An 11,477-nucleotide genomic window follows, 5' to 3' on the forward strand; every position below is an offset into this window, starting at 1 on the left:
CCACTCAGTGACTCAAACCAATTTAAAGGAACGGACGGTGGCCATTGCATTTCAAAATGGCCGCCAAAACGCGTGAATGACAATTGGTCCAGGTTGACAGAAACCTGGTCGAAAATTTGGAAATGACAAAACTAGATTTGGGTCACACGTCCATTTGTTTTGTCCATGTTTAACAAAAGAAGGGAAATTTGAGGAATTCTCTGTTTATGCATATTTATATTTTTTATATAGAGCAAACGTACAGTGGTGCCTTGAGTTACGGGTTTCATTCATTCAGCTATGTTTATGCATATTTATATTTTTTATATAGAGCCAAACAGTGGTGCCTTGAGTTACGGGTTTCATTCATTCAAAATGATTTTTTGCACTGAAAATAATTGGAAAGCACATTCTTCAGTTCAAGCCTTTCAAAAAATGTGTTGTTTTTTTAAAGAATTTTGTTAAAAAAAAAAAATTTGGCCCCACTTTTTGCTTCAATTCAAATTGACATTCCGCTACTCCTTCACAAACAGTTTCACAACTGACACCATGAGATGCAGTCATACGAATCATTCTTTACAGAGGATAAAGAATATATGCCAGTGAGTAGATATCGTCTGTCTACGTGTGTTCAAATAGCTGTTGCTCAAACCACCACATACTGTAGATACTATTGGTTAGCCTCTCGATGGCGTTTTCCATTGTTTGTTAGGATTAAGCTAAAAGGACTTTAAGCCAAAGCCATGTAGTTGTTTTTTCTTTCTAAATTAATAATCATTGGGCTCACCTGAGCTGACGGAGCCGTGAGCGGCGCGTCGATCACGTGAATGATCCCGTTGACCGCCGGGATGTCCCAGGCCAGGAGGAGGCGCTGGTTGACCAATTTACGACTCTGAGGGGCAAAGTGGTCAGAGACAGAAATTGAAATTTCGTTGTGATTAATGGTGCGCGCCCTTCAATGGACCCGACCTCGTTGTTGCCGTGGGTAACAGACAGGTCGAAGCCAAGCATGGACGGGATGACGTCTTGGTGTCGCAGCTCCTTAAATGTTCGTTTGACGTGATTGGTGGAGATGTGATACTCCACATCTCGACCCGAGAGCACCTGACACGCACGGGGAAATAAAACAAAGACTTGAAATCACCCCGTGAGTAGAAATGAGTCAGGATTATCACCACCCGGCACTGAAAAGAAATAAACAGATTGACTAGAAATAATCCAGAGAGTCAAAAGTCTTGACTATCGCCACTGGGTGCAATAGAAATAAACAGGAAAACCAAATGATTCCAGATATTTAAAAAATATATTTTTGATCATTGCTATCATGCGCAACACACAAAAAATTGAAATAACACAGACTCAAACTTCATCCATGATCACCACCAACTGTGCACGATAGAATTAAATAGAACGACTAAAATGAAACCATCGAGTGAAAATGGTCATGAGCATGCCACAAAAAGAGTCAAAACGATTCACGATCGACACCATCCTCAACAATAGAAATGAATGAGGAGAAATCATCCCAAAGCCAAAATGATTCAAAAGCACCGGCCGGCGCCGTGCCCAACGGGAATAAACACGAGCCAAAATAATGCGCGCAGTCAGAAAAGGTGTCGGGGCGGTCTCACTTGGCCGGGGGTGAATCCGTCATTGTGGGGCACAAATAGTGTCACCTCCGACTGCCTCTGAGTCAAAACGTCCACCAGACGCTGGCCCTGCGCAGACAAACTGCTGTAGTCCAACAAGGACTGAGGCGGGGGGGGGGGGCAAAGAAAAAGATATGTTGAGATGAAACGAAGGTGCTTCCACGATTGAAGAGAGTCAGGCGCTTCACCTTGTAAAAGACGGTGAAGTTGCTGTAAGACCCCAGGACGTTAATCAGGACGCCGTTGCAGAAGATGCCGTCCCCATCGAAGCCGTCCGTGCACTTGCAATCAACGTCTACGCGCGTCAACGGCCGGCAAAAATCGCACAAAAATCAGACTTTTCCCACGATTTACAATTGACATTTCTCATCCTTCCAAACGGAACCTCCTGTTCTGATTTGGAGACGAGCGGCACCTGAGAGTCTGTAGCAGTAGGCGTCGTATGTGCTGCTCTGATCCACAGGATCCTTGTAGAGGACCACGCCCACGTGGTTTTCGCCGCACCTCATGCTCGGGTAGCGCGTGGGGTACCCTACCTTGCCGCCCTCCATCCAGCCGGCCACGCACAGGTGCATCCCCAGCTGCAAGCGCAGACGGCGACGTCAACAAAACAACCTCACCGGACGCAAGAACTTGTCGACGTCAGAACATTTACATTAAAATGTTTGTCACTGCCCGAATTGCCCTCCCATTTTTTAGTGTTCCACATTTTCCAAGACAACCGAATGAATACAGATCGAGCATTTTACATCTTGACCTGCTTCGTCCACATTTCTCAAGTGCTTTAAAAAAAAAAAAGTATTTAAATTTGGAACTAAATCCTAACTATAAACAAGCCAATAAATTAAGCCCAGAGACAACGAAGACAGTGTAGTTGCGTCTGACGTCTCCATGGAAACCACAGATGTGTGCATGTGTGTGTGTACCTGTTGTGCGTCCCCCAGCTGTGTGAGGTTGGCCAGCACGCCCCCTTCGGCCTGGCAGGCGGCGTCCGCTTGACTGAAATTCATCTTGTACTTCCCTTCCGGCGAACGGACGTGGAACACTCCCGCCGTATTAGCTAGAAACACAAGCGCCATGTTGGAGTCCAGGTTCAGTGCGCAAGCGTAACGATGTCTCCACACCACCGGTGACCAAGGCAACGCAAAGCCGCCCCCTCCACACCGGGCGGTACAGCGGTCATTCTCATGTAACGATGTCTCCACACCACTGGTGACCAAGGCAACCCAGTGGCTGCTGAGCAAAGCCGCCAATAAAAGAGCGCAACGCCACCCCCCCTCCACACCGGGCGGTACAGCGGTCATTCTCACTCGTTTCCCTTGTTACAGTGTTGCCATGGCAATTACACTCATGAGTCAAGTCGATGCGTGACCACGGCAACAGAAGGGTATGACTGTCTCCTCCTGGATATGACTGTGTTACCATGGAAACAAGTGACAGTGTATCTGGGGTTTGATCGTAATAAAATCATGGTGTACTGTTTCCATGGTAACAGAGTTCTGATTGAAATGTTACAGTGGTCACTGGGAGGGTGACCAGATTGTATTACGTAATAGTTACAACAGATAAAAGTCACAAGCATGTATCTGGGGTTTGATAATAATAAAATCATGCACGTGGTGTACTGTTTCCATGGTAACGGAGTTCTGATTGAAATGTTACAGTGGTCACTGGGGGGTTACCAGATTATATTACGTAATAGTTACAACAGATAAAAGTCACAAGGTGTCTGTTACCATGGTAACAGAAGGGTTGCCTGCTGCACGCGTTACCACGGAAAAAAGAAGTGTACGAATTTCCAGAGTGTGTTAAGTGATTAAAATGAAATCCACAGATGTCATTAGCAGGTTGGAAAACAAAACAAAACATCACATAAGTCTTTTGTCTTGGTGATTTCTTTTTTGTTTTTGAAGGCTCCCACGGTAACTGGAGTTATCAGAATGTGTCAAATAAAATGAAACCCATAGGTTTGATAGGTTACAACAAAGCGTTTTACCATGGTAACACAATTCTGGAAACAGTACCGTGGTCACAGAGGGTAATTCGTATGGGAGAAAAGTCAAAATAGATGTATTGACAGAAGAAAGGGTCACATAACTACTGTCACCGCGGTAAACGATATCTCGGTTAGGGGGATAAGAGATCTGTTTCCGCAGTAACCGATTCCATGTGGCCACGTTACAGTGGTTACAGAAGTCATTCATACGTAATACAAGTCATCGCGGCAATGTCGCTATGGTAACAGACACCTTATGGAACGGTTATGACCATGGGAGATTTGTTGCCATGGTGACAGACATCTTGTGAAGCTGGCGGCAGGGTGTACGTGAACGCAATCCACAGGGAAACAGAGCTCGTCACTGATAAAAGTCACAAGATGTCTGCTGTCATGGTAACAAGCATCTTCTGGAAAAACGTTACAATGGTAACCGTCTTAATGTTGTTCCAGTCATTACCGTGGTAATGCAGGTCCTTGCAGGTTGCCAAGGGACTGCAGCCGCCATTGTCCTCCAGGCAACGGTCAACAGGGGGCACCACTTTGTCCAGGCACTGAATCCCGTTGCCGACGTATCCCGGCAAGCACTCGCATTCCCGCTCGTTCTGAAGGGATGACAATTAGTAACATGGATCCTTTAAAAAAAACTGGACAATGTGAAATACAGTAAAGCCAGATAACAAAGCTATCGCTGGTACATAACGCTGGTCTTCCTCAACTCTAACGTGAGAGGAAATGTTGGGCGGCAACTTCAAATGCCAATTTTGAACACTTACTATCGGATGTTAATGTCACAGGTTAAGTTGAGGCTAACCTTAGAGATAACATTCGGACCTGACTTCGGAGTCTAACACTGGAAGCCAACATTGTCGTGAATGTTGGAAGCAAAGATTAGAGGCAAAGATGAAGCTAACATGAGAGATAACGTTAGAAGCTGATTTCGGAAGCTAACGTCGGAAATTAACACTTGTCTTCCTCAACTCTCATGGTCGAGGTACCGTTGAAGCTAACTCTACAAGCTAACATTGAAATTTAACTTCAGAAGATGATGTTGAAAGTCAACGTTGCAAGCTAAGATTACCGGTAAAGTTCACGCTAACATCAGTGGTCACATTGGAAGCAGACTTCAGAGGCTAACGTTGGAAATTAACGCTCGTCTTCCGCTCGGTAAAATTGAAACTAAGACTGAAAGTTAACTGCAGCAGCTAATCATGTTGAAGGGCTAATGTTGAAGCTAACTTTGAAGCGAACGTCAGAGGTAAAAAGACATTAGATGTAATGTTGGATGCTAACTTTGGAAGTCGTTGTACAATGTGTTTAAAAAGTGTGTTTTCAGTTCTGCCTTGTGCAGGAGGGACATACTCAAGGCTTAAAGTACAAAATAGGCAAATAGTGAGGCTTAACCGTATACGTTTGTACCCACCGGGCCTGTAAATTTGCAGGATGCAAAGTCGCTGCAGCCGCCGTTTGTCTCCTCCACACACCTGGCAAACACATCAATCATTTTATGAGTGGTGAGCGGTCAGCGTCAAAAAGGCGCGCTTCTGCTGGCCGAAACAACATCACAAGCAATGACATACATTACCAGCGTAAATTTGAATATATGGTCCAGGAAACGGTATCAATTTATTCCTAATCATCTATTCTTTTCATTTGGTTTCTCCAATTATTACACACACGTGCACAAAGAGAGCGAGAGATACATTCCTCGTCCTATAAAATATACAGTAAAAAACATTTTTTGTTGCCGTTCACCTGTTAATGGGGTCACAGGAGTAGCCGTCACCCTGGTAACCGCTACGACAGGTGCAGTTGACCCGCAGTCCCATCTGGGTGCAGTTGGCGTCCTGGTGACAGCCGCCGTTATACTCGCCGCATAGATCCGGAGCTGCGAAGCGTTTCACATCAGTCAAATGAGCCAAATTGAACATGAGCAGCGTAGCGTTAGCTTGCTGCTAAAGGCTCATTTGTGAGGCCAAGGTCGAGCAGCCGAGTGGCTTTGATTCCTTGTCAAGTCTAATGTTGGTCATTTGTTGCTAGGCAGCATTTGGAAAGCTGCTTGAGCAATTATTCGCTGTCCTTAATATCCAGTTTAGACGACCCTTCTTTGGCCCCGTGAGTAAAACAATTCATCACGCACCTTTGGCTGACTAGTAAAAACCTATAAATTATTGATTACTGATAAATTATTGACAATTACAAATAGCTGAAAATGTATTATTTGACTAATTAACTCATTCACTGTCATGGACGATTGTAGTGGTGAAACTGTTTACTGTCGGTGACATTTAATTTCATCAGGGTCGTCTTCCCAACGGGTGGAAGAGGCTCTCGCGCTTGGATTCAAACCCCTGACCTCGGAACCGTGAGTCAGATGTGCTGAATTTGCACAGTTGAATGAAGGTTTTTTTTTTAAAAAAGTAACGTTGACTGACACTCACGTGGCTCGGGAGCGCAGAAAGTGCCGTTGCCCTGAAAACCAGGTTTGCACTGGCAACCCACCTCTGGAAGACAATCGGCCTGAGTGTGACATGGATGGCACTCCTCGGGGATGGAACCTACACACACACACACACACACATCCAGGAACATGCATAGACACGTACGCCCCCACACTAAGTATTTGTAAATATAAGTGCCCAGTCCAAGTATTTTTCTCTGGCCACCAACATTGACAATCGAATGATTGCTCTGTATTAAGTATAAAATGGAGGAAAGGGTGGATCAGAACGGTATCACTCACCCAAGTCAATTTCGCAGCGCTCGCCCTTCCAGCCTGGCCGACACACGCACTGGCCCGATCCGTCCATGCCCTCATCACAAATTCCCTGTTTACCACACTCGCACGCTAGTGCGCACGCACACACACACACACACACACACACACACACACACACACACACACACACACACACAATTAAAGCCACTCATTCACACGCAAACATGCACAAAAGTAAATTAACACACAATCAACTGCACTCATGAAATTCTGTATTGTGCTTTTTTTATTTGAAAAAAAATCGCAACCAAATTGACCTGCAATATTTTGTTTGTATTTGTAATAAAATAAAAATTGGGAGGGACAAAAATTATTTAAATAGCACCACCACATAAAATCTAACTCTTATTCGAATGTTTTTTCTGTCACAAATATATTAAATAAGGAGGATTTAAATGTATTTTTATTTTATATTTAGAGTAAAATAGAACAGATAAAAAAAATGAATCGAATATGAAAGAAAAACTAAATTTGGACAAAAGTTGAGAGCCTCCAAATGTTGCCAGCTGGTGCTGTGGACACGCGCGGCGTGTGACATGAACATCAAACCTGTGCAGTTGGCGCCGTAACGTCCCGGCGTGCACATCTCGCACGCGTCTCCTTGGAAGCCGGCGGGACAATTGCACTTTCCTGTGCCGCGTAAGCCGTCGCTACACTCGCCGTGGCCACTGCACGGAGACTCCACGCCGCCTGGACACACTGCAAGGACAGACAGACGGAAAGTGACAGAGAAAGAGAGAGACAGACAGAGAGATGGTGAGAAAGAATGCTTTCATTAAAAAAAGAAAAAAAAAAGAGAGACAAGATGAATCATTTCAAACCGCCATTAATATGCGTAATAACCTCTACATTTCAACTGGAAAAAAAAAAGTTGAGGCAGGAAGTCCAAATTAACAAGATAGATGTGGTTGCACAAATGTGCACACCCTCTTCAAATCAGGCATGTGGCTGTGTTCAGACTAAACCAGTCAGATTCAAACTCATGTTAAAAATGGGATTCGGCACACAACTGCCACCATTTCAAGTGCCTCTGTTTAACCCCCACATGACGTTCAGGTGGTCTAGTAGGCTTTTCCTGACATTTTTGCAGGCACATGTTACAGCACCAGCCATCTCGAACAGTTAAAATAAAAATAAAAAAACAGCATCTGAAAACAAAGTCCCTTCAAACAATTAATTAACATAAAAACAGGAAACACAACAAAACAGTAAAACAATGCCAAGTCTCAAGTGTTATCAGTGAATATATACAAAAACTGGACATCACTCTGGTAAAAGGATTGTATTTTTTGGGGGGGGTGGGGGGACCAGGGGGGGCAATAAGAAAACTGTTCAGGGAGGCTGCAACAGCATGACAATGTGTTTGCAGGTCTGGGCTATGGGCTAAGGTGGCAAGACAGAAGCCTCATCTTCCAAATGGCAGCATAGCAAAAATAAAAAACCTGCAGGCTTCTACTAGAAAGAAAAAAAATGTTGGTATTCAGAGGCACTTTAAATGGTGGTTGCAAAATTCAAGCTTCTACCGAGGCAGCACGTTCGGTTGCGGCTAACCCTGACAGTCTCTGCCGTAGTGGTTTTTGCAGCACTTCTGGACCCAGCCCGGGAAGCTGCACACTCGCTTGCAACCGATGTTTCGGAGCGGGCTCAGGGGGTTGTCCAGGTCGGCGGACCAGCGCATGTAGCCCAGCGAGTACCTGCTGCGACTTCTCAAGCAGCTCTCCACACGGCCCTGAAACGCGACATACTTCACGTCCTCCGTTTTGGGCATTGGTGGTTGAAACGAGGGGGGGGTCTTACCATGTCCTGGTGTCGGATGGGGCAGGGTGGAGGGTAGAGACAGCGGCCACAGCGGCCCTGTATGGACGCAACACATCATATTCCGCAAGCGGAACACATTTTGTGTTACAGTAAAGCCAAATGTAGATGAAGTCGCGGTACAAATGTAGCAGCTCTGGCTAACGTTGGTGTTTACTCGCTTAGCATTGTTAGCGTGTTGCTATTTCGTTGGCAGTCGAGGTAAGCATTGTCGATGACAACGTGCTTACCTCGAACATTTTTCATAATCGCAGGACACTACGAGCGGTCGTGTTTGTGACTCGTGCACGTGAGCGAGGGGCGTGGCTTTCAGACACCCGAGGCGGGTGTGCGGGCTGCCCCATGGCGTACGGAACGCGGGTACTTTGTGGGATCGGGGGACAAGATGATGCCGACGTGTCTGCGGTACTGACATAGGTGGTTCTGTTCTCGATGCTGTCGCAGTGCGCCCCCAAGCCGGGCGGCTCCAGGAGCTGGTCGATGCCGTAGGCGACGCCCTCGTCAAAGCTCAGGTAGCGCTCCACCACCTTGGCTGCGTTTTCATTGATCAATATGTCGCCCTACATCAGACCAAGCAAGCACACAACGATGCAATAACACCGCACTTGAAGCGTTTTTGCCGAATTTCCGTTTTTGAAGGACGGCTGCTCTGATTGCGAGGGCAGATCGCCACAATAAGGCTCTTCATGCAAAATATCATCACCATGGCAATGCCAGACAACAATTGTTACCATAGCAACACGGCGTGTGTGTGTTTTTTCCTCACCACCAGGGATTTGTCACAGCTATACTTGATTCTTGATCCATGCATGGTGCGGAAGGATGAGTATTTACTTGGCTGACTGACACCCAGAACCTACGCACGAAAGCACAAATGTGTTATGGCGCCCAGGCGGCCATTTTCGTGGGGCGCATTGGAGTCCCGTTACCCTGGCAGTGCGTATGATGTGCGCTTTGACGGTGGCGGCCAGCTCCTCCTGGTGGTCGGGACTGGAGAGCCAGCGTTGCCTTTCGGGGGGCAGCGAGCTGAGGACTCGGTCGGTGGGCCAGAATATCGTGAAGGGACGGTGGATGGATGACTGCAGCACCGGAAGCAGGCCGGCGCGCTGCACCCACAAAAATAAATATAAAATCAATAAATCGATGCTGACAAACACGCGGACGGTGGCAGTGATGGATGGCTGAGTGGAAGGAGAAAGGGGAGGAAGAGAAGTGGAAAGAGAGGACATGATGGGAGAAGATGGTTGGATGACAGATGGATGGAAGAATGAATGGACGGTATGATAAACGTGTACATGCAGGTGGCGGATTAAATGATTGATAGGATGCATGTGGAATCAGAGATGGATGGATGGATGTGTAATAGGCGAATGGAAGATAGACACATAACGGATGGCAGCGTGATGGATGGACAGATAAGTGCCTGGATGGATGGCAAAGAGCTGATCTGACAGGTTGACGTCATTGCAGGTTTACCTCGATTAACTTGTAGAAACTGCTGTAGCCGTAAAATTGAGCGGCCGCCGTGAAGTTCATCTGGAAGGAAGGAAGGAAGGCGGAAAAGAAAAAAGGAAAAAAGGAGAGGAATGGTAAGAAAGAAAAAGGGAAGAGAAAGAAAGAAAGGAGGTAAGGCTTCTCGCTTGAATAGTCGGTTGGTGTTGGCATCGAAAGCCGCTTGAGCATTTTATTCAATTTCCATCTTCGGGTCGGTGGACGAGTGCACTCTGTCTTCACGAGTAAAACGAATTTAACGCACTCGTAGAACAACGTAGGCCTGCACATGCCTCACTGTTAACACGCATTTGTCCTACTAGCATGCCAACGTTGTCCATGTACCCGTGTGCTCTTTCAACAACACAAATGGAAACAAACACACTCAAATCAAATGCACAACGCCTCCCACCACACATTTGTGAGCAAAATGGTGAGTAGCGCCACCTTGCCGATGCGCTGTTTGGTGCTTAGCTTGTAGGGAGTCAGCATGTTGCTGATGTAGTGGATGACGCCGTTGGATGTGGCGTAGTCGCTCTTGACGATCCGAGAGGCGCTGTTGATCCACACCGAGCCCTGGCGCACGCAAACACACACGCACGTGTACAAATGTACACGCTGTTAGCTGGATGCTAACTAACGCTGGTTTGGAAGCAGCGGCGTTCCTTCTATGCTAAGCGGCACAGTCAACAGAATGTGCGAGTGTGTTTATAGGCGTGTGTGCTAGTGAGTATCGATGTTGTGGTGTCTGTTTTTATTTCTTCCAATCATTTATTCAACCTTTGAAGTGGTCACTCATGCTAAAAATGAGCTGAACGCTCCAGGTTTGAATGTGAGTATATATCTCGAGTACGGCTAATGGCAGACATAAACGTAAACGAATGGGACATCATCATCGTTATTATGATAGTGTGTGTGTGTGTGTGTGTGTGTGTGTGTGTCTGTTTTTATTTCTTCCAATCATTTATTCAACCTTTGAAGTGGTCACTCATGCTAAAAATGAGCTGAACGCTCCAGGTTTGAATGTGAGTATATATCTCGAGTACGGCTAATGGCAGACATAAACGTAAACGAATGGGACATCATCATCGTTATTATGATAGTGTGTGTGTGTGTGTGTGTGTGTGTGTGTGTGTGTGTGTGTGTGTGTGTGTGTGTGTGTGTTTGAAAGACACTTTCAATAATGCAAATGAATGATTGCACTCTTGTGTTTCTCTGTCACAGGCCACAATTGATCCACATCTTTCAGAAGTTTGTTGTTAAAAATCAGCAAAGATAAACATTTTAAATGTTATTATATTGAATTGTATTTCCAGCATCAAAGTTCTCAAATTTGAACATACACAGCTTTTTTTTCAGGAAAAAAAAAACACTTTGATTTTCATCTTCAGCAACTTTTGATATAGCTCAGTTAGCTCAGAGTGCTTACGAGGGCTGAACAATTTAGAAAAATAATAACTGCAATTTTTTTATTTTTGCCTTCATGATGCAATTTAATGTGTGATTATTTGTTCCTGTTTATTAACAGGTAAACAATAATTATTAATATCGGATGAATGATACATTCATCTTCTCTTGGCCCCAGACGACCGCAGACCTTGGAGGGAACCACGAGAAAGGACAGACTCAAGATGGCGGCTGTTATTACACACAGTGTTATACGATTCGTTGTTGTCGACGGGGACGAAGACGGTGAACGGCCCGTCGCCGTAAAGACCACGAGCATCTGACTTCTGGACAAAATATAAGCACAAAAAAAAAAAACAAA

At 45.6% G+C, this 11,477-nt stretch overlaps 2 protein-coding genes across 3 annotated transcripts in view; one reads left to right on the forward strand and one right to left on the reverse strand.

Moving 5' to 3' along the window:
* The window catches only part of ccdc71 (coiled-coil domain containing 71), a 38,000-nt gene that overhangs the window by 11,978 nt on the left and 14,545 nt on the right, over nucleotides 1–11,477 (forward strand). Inside the window, exon 2 of one of the 2 annotated variants that reach the window (XR_002167102.1) lies at nucleotides 11,305–11,454. The exons of the other annotated variant lie outside the window; for it this stretch is intronic. The gene's annotated coding sequence lies outside the window, so the exon portion shown is untranslated. Of the gene's footprint in view, nucleotides 1–11,304; nucleotides 11,455–11,477 lie in introns of those variants that run through there. 2 annotated transcript variants of the gene reach the window in all.
* The window catches only part of stab1 (stabilin 1), a 41,364-nt gene that overhangs the window by 1,172 nt on the left and 28,715 nt on the right, over nucleotides 1–11,477 (reverse strand). The window contains 19 exon segments of the mRNA XM_019860489.1: nucleotides 767–871; nucleotides 949–1,083; nucleotides 1,611–1,730; nucleotides 1,817–1,923; nucleotides 2,044–2,209; nucleotides 2,555–2,688; nucleotides 4,085–4,229; nucleotides 5,048–5,108; nucleotides 5,380–5,512; nucleotides 6,066–6,182; nucleotides 6,368–6,472; nucleotides 6,953–7,102; nucleotides 7,955–8,132; nucleotides 8,201–8,257; nucleotides 8,632–8,778; nucleotides 8,985–9,074; nucleotides 9,148–9,324; nucleotides 9,695–9,754; nucleotides 10,157–10,285. Coding sequence (XP_019716048.1) covers nucleotides 767–871; nucleotides 949–1,083; nucleotides 1,611–1,730; nucleotides 1,817–1,923; nucleotides 2,044–2,209; nucleotides 2,555–2,688; nucleotides 4,085–4,229; nucleotides 5,048–5,108; nucleotides 5,380–5,512; nucleotides 6,066–6,182; nucleotides 6,368–6,472; nucleotides 6,953–7,102; nucleotides 7,955–8,132; nucleotides 8,201–8,257; nucleotides 8,632–8,778; nucleotides 8,985–9,074; nucleotides 9,148–9,324; nucleotides 9,695–9,754; nucleotides 10,157–10,285 — 2,316 coding nt within the window.

The sequence above is a fragment of the Hippocampus comes genome, unplaced genomic scaffold (genome assembly GCF_001891065.2).
Source record: "Hippocampus comes isolate QL1 unplaced genomic scaffold, H_comes_QL1_v1.1 scaffold106, whole genome shotgun sequence".
In the NCBI taxonomy this organism is placed as follows: domain Eukaryota; kingdom Metazoa; phylum Chordata; class Actinopteri; order Syngnathiformes; family Syngnathidae; genus Hippocampus; species Hippocampus comes.